Here is a 21,025-nt window from a genome sequence, read left to right on the forward strand (position 1 = left end):
CCTCATCATCCCGCCTGGACTGGACAGAGCTCATGAGCCCAGGCTGAGTGACCAGAAGGGTCTTCTGCTCATCCTGGACATCCCACTCGCACTCTTAGGCCATAAACCTGTGGCCAGCTTCGAAGCCCAGAGGAAGTTTAGGCCTTGTCTTTCAGTGACACCTGCTGTCTCAACGCCCTCCGTAACTCTCCACATCAAGTGACACAGGAATAGCTAAAATTTCTTGAGCACTTGCTCTGTGCAGGTGCTGTTCTAGGTGCTTCACGGCGATGACTCACCTAGTCCCGGTTTTACCGACAAGGACACCGAGGCACAGGGAAGTTTAGTAACTGCCTGAGTCACACAGTAAGTGAGTGGCAGGCAGGGATCTGAGCCAGGCTGTCGGGCCCAGAGGCCCAGCTCTTAACCACCACCCGCTCTGGTCCCTGCCAGCCTGCACGCACCAGGGCTGCGCACTCAGGGTGGGCTGGGACCCCCAGGATTCCTGCCCCAGGCTCACTGCTGCCTCTTGACGCCCCTTCTCCTGCTCAGGACTCCAGCAGCTCCCCCGCCGCCCTCAGGAGCCAGCAGGGCCTCGGTCTCTGGCTTTTCTTGAAAATCCTCCTGGAGGCTCCCCTCCTTCCCAGACTGAGAGCTTCTGCACGGTGCCTGGGTTTGTTGGGTTCTGGGAGAAGGCTGAAGCTCCCCTCCCAACACGGGGTGGGGACGGGTGTGTGCCAGGGGCGGAGGTCCCAGCATGGCCCCGGGAGACCCGGGTGCTGCTGCCTGGGCTCAGATGGAGCCAGGGCAGGGCGCACTGCAGTTATTTTGGGTCTCATTCCTGAGCCGTAATGATGCCCAGGTAACTCGTGTGACTGGCACTCTGGACACAGCACTCCTGGACTTCCTGAGCCCCACCCACCTCACTCCTTCCCTTCCAGCAGGCGACCCCTGCAACACTGGGCAGATCACCAGAACTGTGTCACCACGGGGTCAAAGGCCATGCCCTCCAGCCACATCTCTTGTGCCCCTGCTCTCACTGTCCCCCCCGCACCCCCACCTCTCTCAGGCCAACCTCACTTCTAGCTCCCTCGCCCCACGGCCTCAGTCTAGTCACCTCCTCACCATTAGCACAGTTCTCTTGCCCCTCCACCCTTTGTGATTTCCATCCTGCAAACCTCAGCTCGAGGTTCCTCCCCGTCATCCCTCACCAGGCACTGTCATCACCGGCCTCCCCTCCTGGGGCAGGGGCAGTGTTCTTTCCTGAGAAGGCGCCCTGCCTGGGTTTCTCCTCCTCTGACTTCACCAGCTGGCACCTTCTTCTCTCAGTGTCTCCTCCTGTTTCCTGCTGCTTAGTCCCACCCTCGGCCTCAGCCGCAGGCGCAGCCCCCAGCCTCCCGGGCACCTGCCTGCAGGGCATCCCTGCATGGAGGCCTCGCCGCCTCACACTCAGCGTCCCAACCACACACCCACCTTTGCCCTCGCCTCTCTCTCCTCTCTTCCCTATTTCAGAGACTGGCACCTTCCACCCAGAGGCCCAAGCCACGGTCCCTTACCCCCACGCACAGGCAGTTACCACGTGTGTGGGTCCTGCTTGTCCCATGTCTCACAGCCGCTCTTGCTCAGCCCAGCTCTGCCTGGATCCCGCAGGAGCCCCCCGTCTCCCTCCGCGCCCCGTCTGGGAGATCTCCCTAACACACACGCCCTGTCGCGTCACACCCCTGCCTGGGCCCTCAGTCGTTAACGCAGCTTTGAGGAAGCATTCAGATTCCTGGCCTGGCACACCAGCCCCTTCAAGAGGCAAACCAGATGGAAAGGGCCAGATAGTGAGTTTTTTGGCTCTGCAGCCACATGGTCTCTGTCACAGCTGTGCTCATCTCTGCCATTGGAGCAAGAAAACAGCCATGGATGATACATCAACAGGTCAGCGTGGCTGGGCCAGTAAGGCTGCTTCTGTGAAAACAGGCAGCAGCCAGATTTGGCCCATGGGTGGCAGTTTGCTGACCCCTGATCTAAACTGTGTCTAACCCTCGAGCCGCACTTACTGCTGTTTCCGCCTCCACCGAAACACTTGCAGGTCCCCGAACCTGGTGTAATCATGTGTACACTCCCTCTGACAGGATGCTCTCGGCATCTCTGTCGTCAAGACTCAGCCCAGCGTCACTTCCAGGAAGTCCTCCTGATTGCCCCCACGCCCCTACACACACACACCCCTCCTTCTTTCTCAGTTGTCTGCTCCCCCTTGCTTGTCTTGGTGTGATCACACTGCACCACGGTGAGCAGGAGGGGAGGGGAGAGGCTCACTGGTCTCTGTAGCATTAGCACCTAGCGCTGCACCTGGCATGTAGTAGGTCTTCAGTCAAGTTGACTGAAGTCTCCGGTGATTATTCTGTGCAGGCTGGGGTGGGTGACTCGAAGCCCTGCCCTCAAGGGCACGCAGAGCAGGCACAGGAGACAGTGGGCCACGTAGGAACTGTCCCGCTTCCTGTGGCATCGAGGGTGCGCGGAGGCACAGAGCCAAGCGTGGGTTTCTTCACGGGTCTCACTCCTGTCAGCGTTCTGGAGCTCAGGTCACGACCCCGAGCCTGCTCAGTGCAAGAAGCCTGGCCTCTTGCACTGTCCTGTCCTGGGCCCCTGGCTGCTTCCCGGTGTGGGTGTGCGCTGGAAGGCCTCTGGAAGGTCACCTGGCTCCTGGCTGACATCTGTCGCCAGGATCAGGGTATTTCTTCCCAGGAGAATCCGCACCTGCAGCTACCTTCCCCACTACCCCTCTTCTCCCTCCCACAGGAGAACCTTATGCTTTCCATCCTGCCCAAGCACGTGGCCGACGAGATGCTAAAGGACATGAAGAAGGACGAGAGCCAGAAGGACCAGCAGCAGTTCAACACCATGTACATGTACCGCCATGAGAACGTCAGGTGTGCTGGCCCACGGGCTGGGGCTCCGAGAGCAGGACAGCGGTGGGGGCTTTGTGGGGTTGGCTGAGCACTGTGGGGTTCGAACGTCTTTCCCTGGGGACTAGAAGCAAGGCCATCCCCACAGTGTGAGCCTCCTTCTGCGGGAGCGGCCTTTTTGACAGACACTGGGGCTGAGACATGCTTTAGGCTGTGTGGTCTAGCCGCATCATTGTACAGATGTCGCCCAAGTAGGGAGGTGACATCTGTGAGGTCACCTGGCCATTCAGCCCTGGGGTTAAAAGCCGTGCTCCTTCCAGGAAGGATGTGTTCATCCTGGGTGCAGGAGTGAACAGCAGGGGGTTCTGGAGAGCGAGCCCCCTTAGAGAGCAAGGTAACCATCAGAGCTCCAAGTTCACCCTGGAAGTGCCAGGGTCTCACTGCTTTGGGACTTGAGGAGGGTCCTCCTCCTGCCGTGGTCCTGGCTGCCTGTGGGTTGGGAGCAGGAGCTGGCGGTGGAATCAGATGTGCCATCGGGAGCATCACGCCTGTGGCCATCCCTCCTCTTGCAGCATCCTCTTTGCGGACATCGTGGGCTTCACCCAGCTGTCGTCTGCCTGCAGTGCCCAGGAGCTCGTGAAACTGCTCAACGAGCTCTTTGCCCGCTTCGACAAGCTGGCAGCCGTAAGTGCTCCACCCCCCGACTGGCTTTCGAGATGGGGGGGCCACCCTCATGGCCTGCTCCTGTCCTCCCGGCTCCCACGGTTTCTTCCTGCCTGTCCTTCCTCTGCTTTCTTTGCCACTCCTCCAGTCGAGGAGGAACTCGGGACCACAGTTTATGCCCTGCCCTTTCAGAAATACCACCAGCTGCGGATTAAGATCCTGGGCGACTGTTACTACTGCATCTGTGGCCTGCCGGACTACCGGGAGGACCACGCTGTCTGCTCCATCCTCATGGGGCTCGCCATGGTGGAGGCCATCTCGTGAGTGGGGTGCCTCTGGGAGGGAGGGGGCTCTGGGCCCGTGGGAGGAGCAGGCCTTCCATGCTGCTCTGTCATGGCAGGCCTGGAACCCCCAAGGCCCTCATGGAGGGACCACACAGGCGTGTAATGTGGGATGTAGCGTTGGTTGGTAGGTGGCTTGGTCCCTGGCTCTGGGAAGTCGGGCTGTGGCTTCCCTTCCTCACCGCTGAGGGAAGTGCATTCCTAGTGTCTGAGGGATGCTGTCCCAGCCTTGGTCCGCACTGTTTTTTCTGCTGGAAGTTGCAGTTGTCTTGCAGTGCATCCCGCCACCTCACATTTGCTTGGATTTTCCCCTCAGGTGTCCCCCCCAATCTCTTCTCTCAGTGTTTTCTCACCATGACCCCCCAAGACAGATAGGTTCAGGGGTCCCCATGCCGACTTCTCAGATTAGAAAGTCAGTGCAGCAATAAGGTGACTCTGCCAAGGTCACGAGATGAATGGGGCGGCAGAGATGGGAGCCCTGGCCTCTGAGCTCCCTGGGAGCTGTGGGGATGGTAGACTGCCTCCCCCCTGCATCCCCATTGCTGCCACTGCTGCAGGTGGGCTGGGACCCTGGAGGACCCAAGAGGGTCCCTGCTGTTGACTCAGGGCCTCTGGTGGGCCCTGGGTGATATCACGCCCCTGAGTGGGAAGGGAAGTTCCTCGCTGAGGCGTCTCCTCCCACAGCATGGAGCCCAGGATGTGGGACGTGCACTTGGCCATCACCTCTGAGGCTGTGGTTTTGCATTTTTACCATCTCCCAGGTTAAAGCTACCTCCAGTATTGGCCTGGAGACAAATGCTGCCTTTCCCCTGGGGGCGGGGGGCTAGTTCAAGATTAGAGACTCTCCCCTCTACTCCCCTCACCATCGGGCAAAGTTCTGAATTTCATGTCTGTCTCTTCCTGGAGTCCTCAAGCGAGCCGTCCCCTCTGTGCCTGCAGCACCTGGCACACGCTGGGCGCTCAGTGAACAGCAGCTGCACAAGTGAATGAACGGGTGGTTGCAGGAGAGCCATTGGAGGTGCCTCAGGAGGAGGGCTGGGGCAGCGCCCCTCTGAGAGACTCAGCTCAGAGGCCAGCTGAGAGCTGTGGGACACCCAGTGGGCCCCTTGGCCCAGAGGGGAAGGGAGCCTGCGTGGAATTCCTCCTGCTCGCGGAGGGGCTGCCACTGTGCTGTGGGCCACACCCGGACCCCTCCTTTCTCTGTGTGCCTGGCAGGTACGTGCGGGAGAAGACGAAGACTGGGGTGGACATGCGTGTGGGGGTGCACACGGGCACTGTGCTGGGGGGCGTCCTGGGCCAGAAGCGCTGGCAGTACGACGTGTGGTCCACTGACGTCACTGTGGCCAACAAGATGGAGGCTGGCGGCATCCCTGGGTGAGCGAGTGTTCCCTCCCAGCGGGCACACGTGGGGGCCAAGGGCGGGGACCGTCCCTTCCATCTCTCAGGGCAGTGGCTGGGACCAGTGAAGGCCTTAGTGAAGGGCCCCCTTCCCACCCAGGAGCAGCGTTCCTCCTCGAGGTGCCCCCACCTTGGCCGGAGGTGGGCTGCGGCCCCTCCTGCCCGGGCCTCTGCAGCAGACTGGCCTTTCGCCCCCTTTACCCACCTGTGGGGCCGCTGGGGCTCTGATGTCGTCACAGTTGCAGCTACTTCACTAAACCAAGTGTCCCCAGAGAGCATCATTACTAGTGACAACCAGAGCAGCAGGCCCGAGGCAGCGGTGCAGCCACAACGCACCTGCACATCTGGCTTGAGCTCCATATAGAATCGGCCAGTCGGGAGGGCGGGGCAGGCCCTGCCCTCAGGGTGACTGAGACGGTGCAACCTTCCCACCTGGGCCAGGGAGCTTCCTTCAAAGGCAGTCACAGTCTCCTCCCTCCGTGGTGACTCCCCAGGAATGGGTTTATTGCCCCAGCCAGCAGGTGCTGCAGCTGAGAATCGTGCAGGGCGGGTAATGATCCCACCTTAGACTTTGGAGTTCAGAGCAGACTTCTGAATTCCTTGTCTCATTTAATACTCTCATCAGCCCATGAGGACAAAATTTTATTCCTGTCTTGTGGACTTAACACTGAGGCGCAGAGAGGGGCAGGTGCCGCCCTGCCCACACAGCTCCTTAGTGCCAGGACCGCCTGTCACCGCTCCTGGGAGCAGCACCTCTCCCTGCCCCATGTCCCCAGGAGACACAGGCCGAGCAGCAGCCTGGTCCAGCAGTGCCCGCTGATGTCCGCGGCCGTGGGCTGAGGGCCCCGGCCGGTGCTGAGGCCCCTCCCGCTGCAATGCAGGCGCGTGCACATCTCCCAGAGCACCATGGACTGCCTGAAAGGAGAGTTTGACGTGGAGCCAGGCGACGGGGGCAGCCGCTGCGATTACCTAGAAGAGAAGGGCATCGAAACCTACCTCATCATCGCGTCCAAGCCGGAAGTGAAGAAAACAGCCACCCAAAATGGCCTCAACGGCTCGGTGAGTCCCCCACATGCCCCCTGGACGAGGGGGATGGGAAGGCAGGGATGACTGAAGGAGAGCCTGTGGAGAGTTGGCGGGACTTGAAGAAGGCCAAGTGTGAGAGGTGAGGTGTGGGTTGGCATAAAAGTGATTCTGAGTCCCGTTGAGCAGGAAGCTAATGGTACCAGCTTTTCTGAGTAGAAGCCACCAGCAGCTAGGGCAGAAACTGATCCCTGTACCTCTCGTCCTCTGATGAATCTGGAAATCATTTTATTTCTTGTCATCTACCACTTCAAGACCCCACCAGTCACGAGAATCTAACAGTTAACTCCTTAAGAGTTTGGTGTCTTAGGGATGGCGTGTCGTTAGGACCGTCCCATGGCTGAGGCTTGGCCTGGCTATGAAAGCAAAGCCCATGGGGCCAGCCCTGTGGCCCAGTGGTTAAGTTCGTGCGTTCCGCTTCAGCGGCCCAGGGTTTTGCCGGTTTGGATCCTGGGTGCAGACATCGCACCGCTCATAAGCCACACTGAGGTGGCATCCCATGTGCCACAACTAGAAGGACCCACAGCTAAAAATATACAACTATGTACTGGGGGGATTTGGGGAGAAAAAGAAAAAGAAAAAAAGATTGGCAACAGTTGTTAGCTCAGCTGCCAATCTTAAAAAAAAAAAGCAAAGCCCACCCTGGTGGGGCTTCAGGGGCTGTAAATGAAGAGGTGACTCCTGACAAAGTTTGTAAGAAAACTAGACGCCTTCTCCCCTCAGTCAAACACATAAACAGAAGGTGCATCTGTTTGACCAATCTAATCATGACCACTGCTTATCGAGGACTTCTCTGCATCCATTCTTTCACTTAATCCTTGAGACAACCTGTGAGAACGGGGCTGTCGTTATGCCCACTGGACAGAGGAGGAAACAGGCCCAGAACCTTGCACAAGCTGCAGGCTGAGCACATCTAGCAGGTGGCAGAGCCAGACCTGAAACCACAGCCCGTGCCCCCAACCTGCCGGCCACATCGCCTCCCAGATGTCTCTGGGTCCCTCCCTGTGCGGGAGGTCGCAGGAACTCGGCACCGGCAGGAATGCATGGCTGGGTACGGCATGGTCTCACTCCCGAGTACTTCACTGTCCCACTGGGTGCTGAGCGTTACAGCAAAGGACGGTTGAGTATTCTGTGCTGAGTGTAAAGTCTGAGCTACAGTAAATGTCTGAAGAAAAGTAGGAAGCTGTCTGTCAGAAAGTTAGGAAATATCAGCACGGAAAGTAGAGCCCATGAATTGAGACTTGACCTGGCCACAAAGGTAATGAGTCATCCCTGTTTTTAAAGTGCTACATGCAGAACTTCACGTGTTCGTAGGACGAGTTAAAAATGTGTCTTCTAAGCTGTTCTACAAGACAATAATTGACAATAATTTAAGAAATCAGCTACCTTTGGGAAGTTATAGGAAATTTATAATGACTGGCATACAAAATTTTTAATAAATTGAAAAATGCTGTTCCTGTAAACAATTACCCACACATTTGCTTTCACTAGGGACCAGCATAAAGCAGTCAAATATACATGTTCTTGTGACAACACTCATTCTTGCTCTAATCTTGTACTTTATTTTGCTTATTTATTTTATTTAATAAACTCTCGCATGGTGCGTAATTTGAATCAAGGGTTGTTCTCAGCACCTGACAGCCCTGTGAGGGTTACGGGAAGGAACTGAGGCACAGGGAGCCTCGGCAGCACTGTCTCTATGAAGCTGTTGTGCCTGGGTCGTTATTTGGTTTTCAAATCAGAGACATGTTGAGTTCATGGGTGCATAGCTTAAAATATGAGCACCGAAGCTCTGGGCGAGTTGGACCGGGGTCTGTGCTCCGTGCCGCTGGGCCCCGTCGCTCGGATGGCGCCTGCACAGGACAGGAGCAGAGGCCATAGTCATCAAATGACTTGAAGTCAGACTTGGTTTCCTTCTTAAATGCTCCATCAGACAAATGAGTCAGCACCACTTCTCATGGAAACGTGGGCGGTGTTCTCTTTTCAAGACTTCTTTCACTGACATTTTGAGGCAATCCATGTTTTCAATATTTTTGTAAAGTTGACTTTTAACCGTTTCTTAGTGCCGCTCCTTGAAAACATCAATTCCTTGAGGTGGAAATGCTGGGTTACAGGTTCTGTACATTGAAGTTTAACCCGCATGCCTGCTCACTCACCTTCTGCCACGCTCCCTGTGCCCGAGCTGGCTCTCAGCTAACTTGTATCTTCCTTCATTTGGGAGATGAGGCCGTGATATCTCACTGTTGTCATCTCATTTCTTTAGTTGCTAGTAAGGCTGGGCCCTGGTTGTGAGCCCGGGTTGCATCTTCATACCTGACCTTGGAGGGCTTCTTCCCCTGTCTGATTTGTAGGAGCTCTTTGTTTATGGGAGAAATGAACTCTTTGTCCTATGACATTCATCAGATATCTGTCGGGCACCCGCCGCCTGCCCAGCACATGCTGCTCCCTCCCAGGGGATGTAAATGTTAGCTGCTGTGGGCTATGCCGGTTATCTTCACGGCAAGGCTGCACTGCAGCCGTCAGCCCCAGGGTGCGTGGATCCATAAACAGCTGATCACAATGATCATGAGCTTGTGTGATGAGCTCCACAGCTGTTTAGGAGGGCTCCACCTCAGGGTGTGCCTGGATGAGGCCTTGTTAACACCTCAGCAAATCTGCTCAACAGTCCCTGAGGCAGAGTAATAATGCATGAAGCTTGGGGGAAATAATGCATGGAGACCGAGACGGGAGTGAGAAGGGGACGGACGTGAGGAGCGCTGAGAGCCGCCTCACTGGGGTCCCAGGAGCAAGCACAGTTCCATCTGCAGAAACCCCTCCCCGAGGCTTAGCTGAGTAAGTGCAGAGGAGGGGAGTGGGAGGAGAATTACCACCAGGAGTCCCTTCCAAGATGTTAAAAAGCTTCCGCGACATCCCCCACCTCTACTAACCTTGTCGTCTCTCCCCCAGGCTCACTGTTTTACATTTCCCTGCTCTCAGCCGGTAGCCACGGTAGCCACGTGTAAATCTCTGTCTGTCTGCAGGGCAGGCCGCCCAGAAGTAGCGAGTCCGAGGCCAGGCGCCAGATCTTCCCCTCCGCTCTGACCTCTTCTGTCTTCCTCATCAGTCGTCAGGGCAACTCCATTCTTTCAACTGCTCAGACCAAAAACTTGGAAGATATCCTGAGCCCTCTCTACAATCCATGAGCAAATTCTGTTGACTTTTCCTACAAGATAGAGCTCCCGTCGTCCCTTCTCACACCCTCACAGCTACTGTCCCCATCTGAGCCACTGTCATCTCAGGCCTGGACGCCCTATGATAGTCTCCCTACCAGTCATCCTGCTTCTGTCCTTGCCCCACCGCCCTCCTTCTCAACACTATAGTCAGAGTGATCCTGCTAAATTATTAAGTGAAATCATGTCACTCCCTTGCTCAGAACCCTCCATTGGTCTCCTGTCTTACTCAGAGGAAAAATCAAAGTCCTACAGAGGTCAGGAAGACCCTGTATGGTCAGGTCCCTACCACTCTGTCCCTTTCATTCACTCTGCTCCAGCAGCACTGGCCCCTGGCTACTGCTCAGATACTCCAGGTGCACACCTGCTCCAGGGCCTTTGCACTGGCCGTTCCCTCTTCCTGGAATCCCCATCCACAGAGAGCCGCATGATTTGCTCCTCCAGGTCTTTGTGGAAATGTCATCCTCACGGTGACACCTCCCCTGACCTCCTCTTTACAGTCACACTCCCCAGCAATCCCTGTGTCCCCTTCTTACTTTATCTTTCTCCAGAGCACTTACTCTCTTTTTAGGTACTGTTTGTTTTGCTTGCTTACTTTGCTGCCGTCTGCCTTTCTTCACTAGAATGTAAGCTCTCAAGATCAGAACACTGTCAATATCCCCAGGAGTTAGAGCTCTTCCTGTCACATAGCTGGTACTCAGTAAATAGTCAGTAAATGAATGAATGAACTGTTCCTCTGTGTTACAGTGTTTAACTTATTCTGTCAAGGAAAAATATTAATCATTGGGGAAACTCGTTTATGGAATTTATTCAGACTTTTGGAAGGCATTTGACAGGGCTCTACACCAAAAAAGACCTCTGTGAATCACTGTCATTGACTTATTGTTTTAGAAATAGGAGTTGGAACAATTGGGTCTTTCTCTGATTAAAATAAATTTTAATAGTGGAAATTACTCCTAGACAATTACAGCATTTAAAAAGTAATGTTCTAGAGGAGGAATCGAATAGTGAAATTTCTAAGTCGATGGGGCTTCTAAACTCTGGTGGAAGATTCCAGACTAACAGTAGACCACTCCTAGGCTGAGGTCCCTGATGGCCACTCCTTTCTGCTGCAGGCCCTCCCAAATGGAGCACCAACTTCTTCAAAGCCCAGCTCCCCTGCCCTCATTGAGACCAAGGAACCCAATGGGAGTGTCCACACCAGCGGTTCCACATCTGAGGAGCCCGAAGAGCAAGATGCCCAGGTATGTGCAGGGCTGAGGGCCAGGCTGTGGGCAGGGGACCGGGAGGCAAAAGTTGCTGTAGCAAGAGTCCTGTACTGAGAGTAAGAGACCTGGCCAGTAGCCCAGGCTCGGCTGTCTTTCAGCAGTGGACTCTTGGTCAGATCACATGCACACACACGCGCACACACACACACCTGACCCCACGTCCTCCTCATCAGTTACATGGGGTGGGGGTGGTTTAGGTCAAAATAGACGCTTGCCTCTGAGGCCTTGTCTGGCTCTGATGTCCTAGAATCCTGTAGATCTGAGGGCAGTGAGGACATCCATGGAAAATTCTATAGATCTGTGACCGTTTTGGAAGTGAGGCTTCAGGACTGGGTCACCTGTCTGGCTGGGTCCAAACTCCACAAGTCTCATGCAAAGATAGGGGGTTTCCAAAGGAATTACATGCTGCCTCCGAGGACAGGGTCTCTCTTGGGAGAATGTCCAGAATCTGTCCATTGCTAAAGAGCTCCCTGCGTCTCCTCACTGATGCAGGCGAATGCTCTGGAACAGGAATCTCTGCCTTGTCGGGGTTGCTGTGAGCGGAGGCAGCATGGCCGTCTCCCTGTGAGGGACACAGAAGACTTGCCCCGGTGCCTTTGGGTCAGGTGCTGGGGACAAGGAGGCAGACGGGGCTAAAAGTAAATTGTGATTTTCTTGAGCACCACAACATTCAGTAACTTGTCCCGATTGTGATTTTTTTTGATAGAAAGTGGAAACACAGACTGGATGTAACTCACTCACAAGAATGACAGAGTTTTATAGCAAGCAGCCTGTGGTTTTTCCTGTCCTCACAATTAGCCGGCGTAACACTGCTCCAGGCTGTGCTTCAGGGACAGAGGTTCCTGGTGCTGGAACAGACCATCCGCACCATTTTACATGGGAGGAAAATGCGGCTGGAGGAACTTGAATTATATGGGGTCAAAGTGTCAACCAGGGGCACATCTGAGCTTAAGCGTGGGCTATCTTGATTCTGGCTTCCAGATACACTCTTGGACCCATACAGACAGCTCTGAGGAGCCCAGTCTTAATTATTATTTGGACTGATGCCTGTGTGATCACGGTCTGGATTCATATTTATGGAGTTGATCCTTTTCCTTTGTGACTGGGAATAAATACGGAAGTGGGTAGCCCAGCCCCCCCACCCCACTAGCAACAAGGACATTGCTTTCTCTCCCATCGCTTTCTCCCTCAGGTCTTCCTCTCCAAATGGATGAGATGTGAGCTCCTTTAAGAGTTCCCTTAAGCCCTTAGGGTTGGGGGTCAGTCACATCCCTGAGGATGCCATGTGTATGGCTGTGTGACACCCGCATCCTCGTAGCAGGAGGTGCCAGCACAGCACAGACCCAGCAGTGGTCTCAGACCCGCAGGTCTCTGGCTTGGGAGCCAGGTGGCTGTTCCCCGGCAATGCTGCCATTAGTGGGCGATCACTGCAGAACTTCCTTTAGAGCCCACAGGGCCTGAGACCCAGAATTGCAGGGAAACCAGGAAGGACTGTGGCTTTGGGTCCAGAACCCCCGCCCCAAGCAGGATGGAGCCTTCTGGGAGCACTGCGAAGACTTTTCCCAGAAGATGGTTTTGACAGCCAGGGGCTAGTCCTGGTGCATGCGATCTCTTTTTTCCTCTTCCTCCTCCTGCCCCGTCTTTCCCCGACCCCGACCCCCGCTCCATCTCACCGGCCCCCAACTCTGCCCGCTGCCCTGTAGGCTGACAACCCCTCCTTCCCCAATCCTCGCCGGAGGCTGCGCCTTCAGGACCTGGCCGATCGAGTGGTGGGTGCCTCTGAGGACGAGCATGAACTCAACCAGCTGCTCAGTGAGGCGCTGCTCGAGCGCGAGTCTGCCCAGGTGTAAGTGGCCCACAGCCTCTCGCCTGCTGCCCTCAGCTCCACCTTATCAGGCCCTACTGGGGGAGCCAGGAAGTTAGTCACCTTAAATACAGCCCCTCCCTGCTAGGCCGAGGCAGAGGTGGCATGTGTTTCATGGGGCTTGTTTCCACTGCAGAGTGAAGAAGAGAAACACCTTTCTCCTATCCATGCGGTTCATGGACCCTGAGATGGAAACCCGCTACTCGGTGGAGAAGGAAAAGCAGAGTGGGGCTGCCTTCAGCTGCTCCTGCGTTGTCCTGCTCTGTGCGGCCCTGGTCGAGATACTCATTGACCCTTGGTGAGGGAGGGACAGTGGCAGGAGCCGGTCAGTGGCCAGGGGAGGATGAAAGGTGTTGAGCTTCCTAGACCAGAGGTGTGAGGGATGTGGGCGCCTCCACTGGAGCCAGACTGATGTAGGGGCACAGGCTTCGTCTCTGCTCCCGACCTCCCACTGGAACAGCCCCAGGGCATGCTGGGACTGTACCCTGGACCCCTTCCTTCTCTCTGCCCCTGGGTTCTGGAATAGCATTGGCATCAAAATGGGGATCACTCTGGGGCTGAGAAAGCTAAGGGACAGGGGGGTCCAAGGGGATGGAGACCTTGGCTGGATGGCCGAGTGGTTCTGGGACAAGGAGATGGGGGATGGGGATACTCCTCAACCTCAGTCACGAAGGCTGATCCGGCTCCCTTTTTTGGCTCATCTTCATAAAGATAGATTTTAGGCTCTGGGTATAGCCTGATCCCCTCTCTCACAGCAGCAGGTCCTCTGGGGCAAGGTGGGTGTTCTGGAATCCTTGCCCCAACTGTTGAAGGACGGCTGCCACCCTTCCTCCCTCCCCATGGCCGATGAGCAGCTCACTCCTACTCAGGGATTGCCCATCAGAAAGGAGGGGCTGTGGAGCCCTGTCTGATTATAGTTCGGGGAACTTAAAGAGCCCTGGACTCAGTCACATGGTCCTAGGTTCTGGACACATCTCCCTTGTCTATTTGTTGTATGACCTTGGGCACATTACTAAGGGCTCCTGGAGTTATCAGTTTACTTGTCCGTAAAATGAGAATAATATCTGCCCTGCCCTAGCCAGCTCTCAGGATTATCGTGAGGATCAGATTCATTCACTTCACAGATGTTTACTATCTCCTTTGTGCCTGGGGCTGAGGTCTAGGAATATACAGTGAACACAACATGCCACATATCAAATAATCAAAATGTATGCAGACAGGGACAAGTGGCATGGATAAAAGTATGGCCTGGAAGGGAGGCGGGATGCTGGTGGCGAGTTTTGTTCTGTTTGCATTTTTATATAGGATGGTCAGAGCAGGCCTCACTGACAGGGAGATATCTCACTAAAGACCTGGAGGAGGAGGGGTAAGAAGTGACCAAGAATCAGGCACTGGATTTAGCAACATGGAGGTTTCTGGGGCTCCTGGCAAGAGCACTTTGAGTGGAGGGGTTGGGGTGAAACCAAATGGGAATGGCTGTGAGGATGGGAGAGAAGGATTTGGGGAGACCAGGTTTCCTGGAGTTAGTGAAGGAGCATGGACGCGGAAGGCCCTGGTCCCCTCCGTGCAGTCGTCACAGGTAACTCAGCAGCCCTCGGCAGTAATGGAGCTGCTCTGTTCCAGTCTCTCCTTTCGTCATGGCTGCATGGCGGAGTGCCCAGCCCTAAGAATCCCTTCCCAAGTTTTTACTGGACTCTGCCCAGGGCATCTACGAGCCTGCCCTTCCCTGGGAACTGTCCCAGTCAACAGTTACCACTGGGGAAGGTTGCACGTTCCCAGGCCCTGCACTCAGCTGGCAGCGCCCTCACCCCCGAGTCAGGGCCTCTGTCCTGTCTGTACGGCAGGCAGTAATGCCTCCCGGGCAGCCATGGAACTTTCTGGGTACAGGCCCATGCCTTCTGTCTCCTTTCCTTTACTCTGCTGGCCCCTCATCCAGGCTCACTACTCCCTCCCTAATTGTCTTCTCCCTGTTACAGGCTAATGACAAACTATGTGACCTTTGTGGTTGGGGAGGTTCTGCTTCTGGTCCTGACAATCTGCTCGCTGGCTGCTATCTTTCCCCGGGTAAGAGGCACTCTTCCTTTTGGTTCAGAAGCCTCTGGAAGCCAGCATCACTCCCTGTGAAAGTGGGTTTGATGGAGTCATGTGGCCCATCAAATCCTATGCACAGACTGTCTTCTGTTAGGGCGGTTGGGCACTTACCCACTCATTCCACAGTCAGTCAGTCATTCGTGTCAGCTGAGCACCTACTCTGGGCTGGCTCTGGGGGGCTCTGACAGTGGAACGTGCCTGCATGAGGAAGCCAGAGTCTAGATAAACAGGAACCACTGTGAAAAGCAGTGGAGGCCCAGCTGGAAGGTGGGTTGGCCCTGATTATGGAAGGGCACTGAAAGCCAGACAAAGGGATTAAGACTTTCCCCTATAAGCACTGGGGTGCCAAGCAGTTTTTGACAGTATTACAAGGGAAAAACAGTGTTTTAGGAAAATTAATCGGGCAGGTAGCTTGCCAGATAACCTGGAGAATTTAGGTATAGTGACCCAGGAAAGGCAGGAGTAGCCAAGCAAAGATGGCTGGCCCTGAAAATTGTTCCCTGACCTGGCCTCGCCGCTCGCAGACGGGGAGTGGGCTCCCGCCAGCTGGTGCTGCCCACAGCCTCCTGGGCTGGTCAGTGTCTGCTCCTGGAAGGAGTCCGCTATGTGGGAGCCGTGCTCTCTCACAAACACCTCATGCAGGACTGACACACAGCACCAGGATTCCTGCCCTGTCCTCGGCCCTGCCGCACTCTCAGTTTTTGGTTGGCTCACACGCAAAGCACTACTTTTTAGGTTCCTGGGAAGTATGGGAGCAACCAGAGTCGTTAGCAGTCATGTTTATAGGAGGAAAGGCTGTGAGAAGTTCATTGCCCTTGAAATTCCATTCCTTCTAGGCCTTTCCTAAGAAGCTCGTGGCCTTCTCAACATGGATCGACCGGACCCGCTGGGCCAGGAACACCTGGGCCATGTTAGCCATCTTCATTTTGGTTATGGCCAACGTTGTGGACATGGTGAGCACCTGCTGTCCTTGCTGAAGGGACGCCCCGCTCTCAGTGGAGAAAGGCTTCCACTGGCCAGCGTGGGCAGTTTGCCAACCAGTTCCTCCACCATTAGACACGGGTTTGAAGTGGCACTTAGGTTCTTAAATAGATCATCCTTGCCAAACGGAGGGGGTCTTCTCTCCAGGAAACCTGAGACTGACTTGCTTCCCCCAGCTCCTCGCTCTCCCAGAGTCCAAGAGTGCAACACTGAGCACCAGGTCCCATGCTAGGTGCTTCACATACATTGACTCATTTGATCTTTACAATAATCCCAAGAGGTCAGTATCATTATCTGCAGTTTCCTATAAAGAAACTAAGGCTCAGAGAGGATAAATCACTTGTTTTAGGTCATACAGCCAGGAAGTGACAGAGTCAAGGATTGATGCAGTTCTAAATCCCAGTCCTGCGTGTTCTTCTTCCATGTCTCACTGCTCAGGGGGCCCAGCACTCCTAAGCATTCTGCGTATCTTAAGTATTCGCTACAGTGTGGCTAGTGTCAGGTATCCATCAGGACCAGGCAGGTAAACCTGCTCCCCTAAAGGAGCTCTCCTGTTTGGCCTTCATCCATCTGAACAAGGCTAGACCTTCCTAGAGGGAGGTTACTGGGGAGAGAGGCTTCACGGAGCCCAAATGGCCGGGCTGCAGACAAAATCATCTCTTCTCTGCTCTCCTCAGTTCATGGAGAAGCTGCGGATTCCATGTGGGGGCTGCCAGATGCTTTCTTGGGGAGCAGGGCCAGCAGTTGGAAGCCCAGATCTATTGAGTCAGAGCCACCAGTCATTTACTGAGCATTGAGTGCTTGGAGCTGTCGCTGACACTCCCTGCTCGGTCGTCACAGCTCCCTCCAGTTTTGGTAGTACTATATATGCTCTCTTAAAGAGAGTCCTGCTTTCTCCACGTCTGATGTTATATTATTTGTTTTATTTTCTTTAACAATTTAAGCACAGAAAAAACAGCTCGGAGACTTACTCTGGCAGCAGCATAGGTGAAAAAGCCCTAGGGCAAACTCATCAAAAGTCCACCTGGAATGAGGAGTTAGGACCCCAAAAGCTGACATGCCCCTGGGTTACACGGTGCCCACAGCGCTGGAAAGAGAAGCCCTGGCCTCTTGCATGTCAGAACACACCTGAAGCCTGGAGCCCAGGTCTGGGGACACAGTGCAGGACACCTGGAGATCCTGTCACTGGTGGAGGGTGACAAACTAGGGAGGCCTGAAACCTTCACATGCTGACATCACATGCTGAGAATCTCCCCAAAGCAGACAAGCCCCAGTGGGTGGAAGTTAGAAAAAGTGGGTGATTCAGTTTATGGATGCACTTTCTATTGATGGCATCTGCCCAGCACCGGGACCGGTGACCAACCTCCAGAAATGGAAGCGTTTGAGCAGAGGCTGCTGCCATAGCAGTGACACCATGAGGGGTGGTTGGCTGCCTGGCCCCACGGCCCCTCCTTAAGCAACAGTGTGATGTGGACAAGAGCATGTCAGATTTGAAACCTAAAGCCTAGACTCCTGGTTCTGGCTGTACTGCTTGCTAATTGTGCTGCTTTGGCCAAGTGTGCCCCTCCGAGTTTTCTGTACAATGGTGGCCATACTAAAAATATTCAGAGAATTTTCATGACCATCAATGAGAGGATGGTAAAGCCCTTTGTGGGAATTACTAACTTGTGTATTATTATTCCTGAGTAAATGTTCCCATCTTTCTTGGTGTTTCTGAGGGAGCTGTGGGAAGGTGGGAAATGGCAGCTGAACGTACACTGCCATGACACAGCCTTCTCTGACCAGTGTCTCCTGTTCCCTTGCACCCCATGTTCTCCCCCCACGGTCCTGGCCTCCAGCTTAGCTGTCTCCAGTACTACACTGGACCCAACAACAGCACCATGGGGATGGAGGTGGACGATGGCTGCGTGGAGAACCCCAAGTATTACAACTATGTCGCTGTGCTGTCTCTCATCGCCACCATCATGCTGGTGCAGGTCAGCCACATGGTGAAGCTCACACTCATGCTGCTCGTCACGGGTGCTGTGGCCGTCATCAACATCTATGCCTGGCGCCCCATCTTTGATGAATATGACCACAAACGTTTTCAGGAACATGAGTAAGATGAAGCCTGTTTGGGGATCTGTATAGTCTCCTTCCACCCACCCCCCAACTCCCTGTTTCAAGGTCATGGCCTGCATGAGGTGGCTTTGTCTTTAGAGCGCATCAAAGGTTTCTATGGGATTCAGGGTTCATGCTTTCTCAGACATGCCACTGGTGAGCTGTGATCCTGGGATAGATCCTTTGCAGCTTGATGAGTGGAAGATTGGGTTACCTCAGTGCTTGGCTGGGCTTCAGCCTCTTGTACTCAGAAGGGGCCTCACTGTGCTATTATCTGTCCAACAGATTGATTGCCTTAGAGAAGATGCAAGTGTTTTCCACCCCTGGGCTCAATGGCACTGACAGGTGAGGGTGACTGCTCTCCCCTCCTGGCCTGCACTGACAGCCCCTTTCTTCTAGAGACAGGGAATACCATGAACCAAGCCCCGGGGCTCCCCCTCACAGAGGCATATGATGTGGGATGTTCAAGTTACAGAGGGTAGGATGTGTCTCTAGCAGGGCTGGGGCAGAGGTGGAACGATTTTAGTGTGACCCGGCCATCCTGAGTCAGAGAGAGGAGCTTGGAGGGCAGCAGCAGTGTGGTTCAGAGGGTGGGATAAATAGCTGGGTCAAGGTGAAGAGAAGGAACTGCCAAAAGGCTGGTAGCTGCAATTAACTGGCTGGCAGGACAGACAGCAGAAAAAGGAGGAAAGAACGCTGATTCAAACCAGAAGACCTGGATTCTTGCCTGCCATACTGATCCTCTGTGGGGCCGCAGGCACGCTGGTTTCCAGATTTCCTCTTGAAAAGGATATTGGACTAGAAATTCTCCAAGATCTCTTCTAGCTCTTAGAGTTAGAATTTATGATTAGAATTTTATGATTCAGTGACTTGACTGGACCTTCAAATAAATTTTTAAAAAATTGATTACCTAACAGGAGATGGATAGAAGTCTTGAATAGATGCTTCACAAAAGAAATCTAAATGACCACTAGTAAATGAAAGGCATTCAGGTAATTAAGGAAATGCAAATTAAGACCACAACGGAAGACCATTACACACCTACCAGCTTGGCAAGAATTAAGAATTCTCAATCAAATACAATAGTAACTCATACAGTTCTGATAGTATAAACTGGTACAACCACTTTAGAAAACCAATTGGAATTGTTCAGTAAAGTTGAAAATAGACCTGTGACCTGGCAGTTCCACTGCTCATATATACCTTAGAGAAATTCATGCACAGGATATGTCCCAGGATATGTGTACATGAATGTTCAGAGTCACACTGTTTGTAACAGCCACATAAACACACAAACATCCAAAACAAAACAATCCAAATGACATCAATAGTAAATGAGTACATAAACTGTGGTATATTCATGCAACAAAATACTATACAATAATGAAAATAATTAACTATAGCTCCACACACAAATATGATGAAAGTTTTAAAAACGCGTGGTGAAATTGTGCCCTAGTCCCATCACTGTGATGTTAGTCTCCTCTCTCCAAATTCCTGCATGGTTACAGCTACTTCTGTGGTCAGGGGATGCAGAGTTTATTAAACATCTGGGGAACAGCCTGATGTGGATTCCAAGTGCAGCCAGGAGGGGTCAGGGGTTGGCTGGCTGTTAGACAGGAGCCCAGTGATTTAAGAAAGCTTTCCTGCCCAGCAGGGTCCTCACTGCAGCTGTAGGGTGGCCTTTTTTGGTTAGGTGGGCAGGACTCGATGTGAAGATGCTTAAGGAGCTGGGCGAAGTTTCTGGGGCCTCAGGTGACAGGAAAGAGCACAACCCAGTGAGAGGGAATGAACTCCCTTCCTTCCAAGAGGGTAGCACAGGTGCTCTTTCAATTGCATTACTCATGCCCCACAGGCTCCCCCTGGTGCCTTCTAAGTACTCGATGACAGTGATGGTCTTCATCATGATGCTGAGCTTTTACTACTTCTCCCGCCACGTGAGTGCCTGCACACCCTCCTCTCCTCTCTCGCAACCTACCAGGGCCTCCTGGGAAGCAGTCCCAGAATCTGAGAACCCAAGTTCCTATGGAATGCTGGATCCCTTCACTCAACATGGCATGTGACCCTGGTCAAGCCACCCCTTATCCATTTTCTGGTTTCTTCCTTAGTAATACAAGGAAAACATTTCCTTACCTCTTCTTTCTGACTTCCTCATGCGGACGGAAGCATGGGGGGAGGGACTCAAAAGCCTGGATAAAATCTGTAGTCCCCAGGCCAGGAGCTCATGGATCTTCACTCACCCTGGCTCTGGAGGTCACTAACACACTGACCATGGAGCCAGAAAAGGAAAGAAGCAAATGAAGTTTTTGTTTGGTTAAAAGGAAAAAAAAAGGAGGGCCAAGTATCCATGCAAGGACTTAGTGCTCCATGTTAGCTCAAGTGCCACCCAGTGGTTTGCCAGGGGAAGTACAGCCTTCCTAAGCCACTTGGCCTAATGGAGCCCGCTAGAAATGGGGACTCCTCCCTGGGCTAGGAGATTCCACTGCTGCCACCACCCAAAAGACAGCTGTAGCTAAAATTAGGTCCCAGGAGGCCCCCACATCCTGAAGGCCTCTTTGATCTCTGCTATAACCACAGAGGCTGGGATCCTCGCTGCAGCTGTAGGGTGGCCTTTTTTGATTAAGTAGATCTTTCTGGTATTATTTCCTTTTCCATTTAGCCATCTTCCTTCTAGTTTTTCTAAGTGGAGCCCCTCCATTTAAGTTCCCATTGTTCATCTTCCCATCAGATGGCCAGCTTAGAGCACACACCTTGCCTTGCCTCTGTCTGTGTCCGTAGGTGGAAAAACTGGCACGGACACTGTTCTTGTGGAAGATTGAGGTCCATGACCAGAAGGAACGTGTCTATGAGATGCGACGCTGGAACGAGGCCTTGGTCACCAACATGTTGCCTGAGCACGTGGCACGCCATTTCCTGGGGTCCAAGAAGAGAGATGAGGTGAGGGGTGGCCTCATGTCCAGAGTCATTTCATCTGGGTTCCTGCCAGGGAGCCCCTCTGGGCCAGGCCTTTTCACAACATGGCATTAGGGCTCAGGCAGGGCTGGACCCAACCAGCAACTGCAGTATAAGCAAAAGAGGAGGCTTTCACAGGTTTTTGTAAAGGGCACTGCGATACAGACATTTTTCTGTGGGCCACACGTCTCTGTGAGGCCCC

At 53.8% G+C, this 21,025-nt stretch overlaps 1 protein-coding gene and 1 long non-coding RNA gene across 3 annotated transcripts in view; one reads left to right on the forward strand and one right to left on the reverse strand.

Annotated features, from left to right (window-relative positions):
- Positions 1–21,025, forward strand: part of ADCY3 (adenylate cyclase 3) — an 87,807-nt gene that overhangs the window by 61,756 nt on the left and 5,026 nt on the right. For both annotated transcript variants that reach the window (XM_023619401.2, XM_070236571.1), the window contains exons 4-17: positions 2,767–2,897; positions 3,446–3,557; positions 3,729–3,856; positions 5,093–5,251; positions 6,157–6,334; positions 10,683–10,811; positions 12,539–12,681; positions 12,836–12,997; positions 14,676–14,763; positions 15,627–15,743; positions 17,610–17,869; positions 18,157–18,216; positions 19,727–19,808; positions 20,650–20,808. In XM_023619401.2, coding sequence (XP_023475169.1) covers positions 2,767–2,897; positions 3,446–3,557; positions 3,729–3,856; positions 5,093–5,251; positions 6,157–6,334; positions 10,683–10,811; positions 12,539–12,681; positions 12,836–12,997; positions 14,676–14,763; positions 15,627–15,743; positions 17,610–17,869; positions 18,157–18,216; positions 19,727–19,808; positions 20,650–20,808 — 1,908 coding nt within the window. The remainder of the gene's footprint in view (positions 1–2,766; positions 2,898–3,445; positions 3,558–3,728; positions 3,857–5,092; positions 5,252–6,156; positions 6,335–10,682; positions 10,812–12,538; positions 12,682–12,835; positions 12,998–14,675; positions 14,764–15,626; positions 15,744–17,609; positions 17,870–18,156; positions 18,217–19,726; positions 19,809–20,649; positions 20,809–21,025) is intronic.
- LOC138917893 (uncharacterized) lies at positions 18,981–20,784 on the reverse strand. The gene is made up of 2 exons (XR_011426542.1): positions 20,622–20,784; positions 18,981–20,136 (listed from the first exon to the last, which is right to left on the reverse strand). It is a non-coding gene; the product is annotated as an uncharacterized lncRNA (long non-coding RNA).

This window comes from Equus caballus, chromosome 15 (genome assembly GCF_041296265.1).
Source record: "Equus caballus isolate H_3958 breed thoroughbred chromosome 15, TB-T2T, whole genome shotgun sequence".
NCBI classification, from domain to species: Eukaryota; Metazoa; Chordata; class Mammalia; order Perissodactyla; family Equidae; genus Equus; species Equus caballus.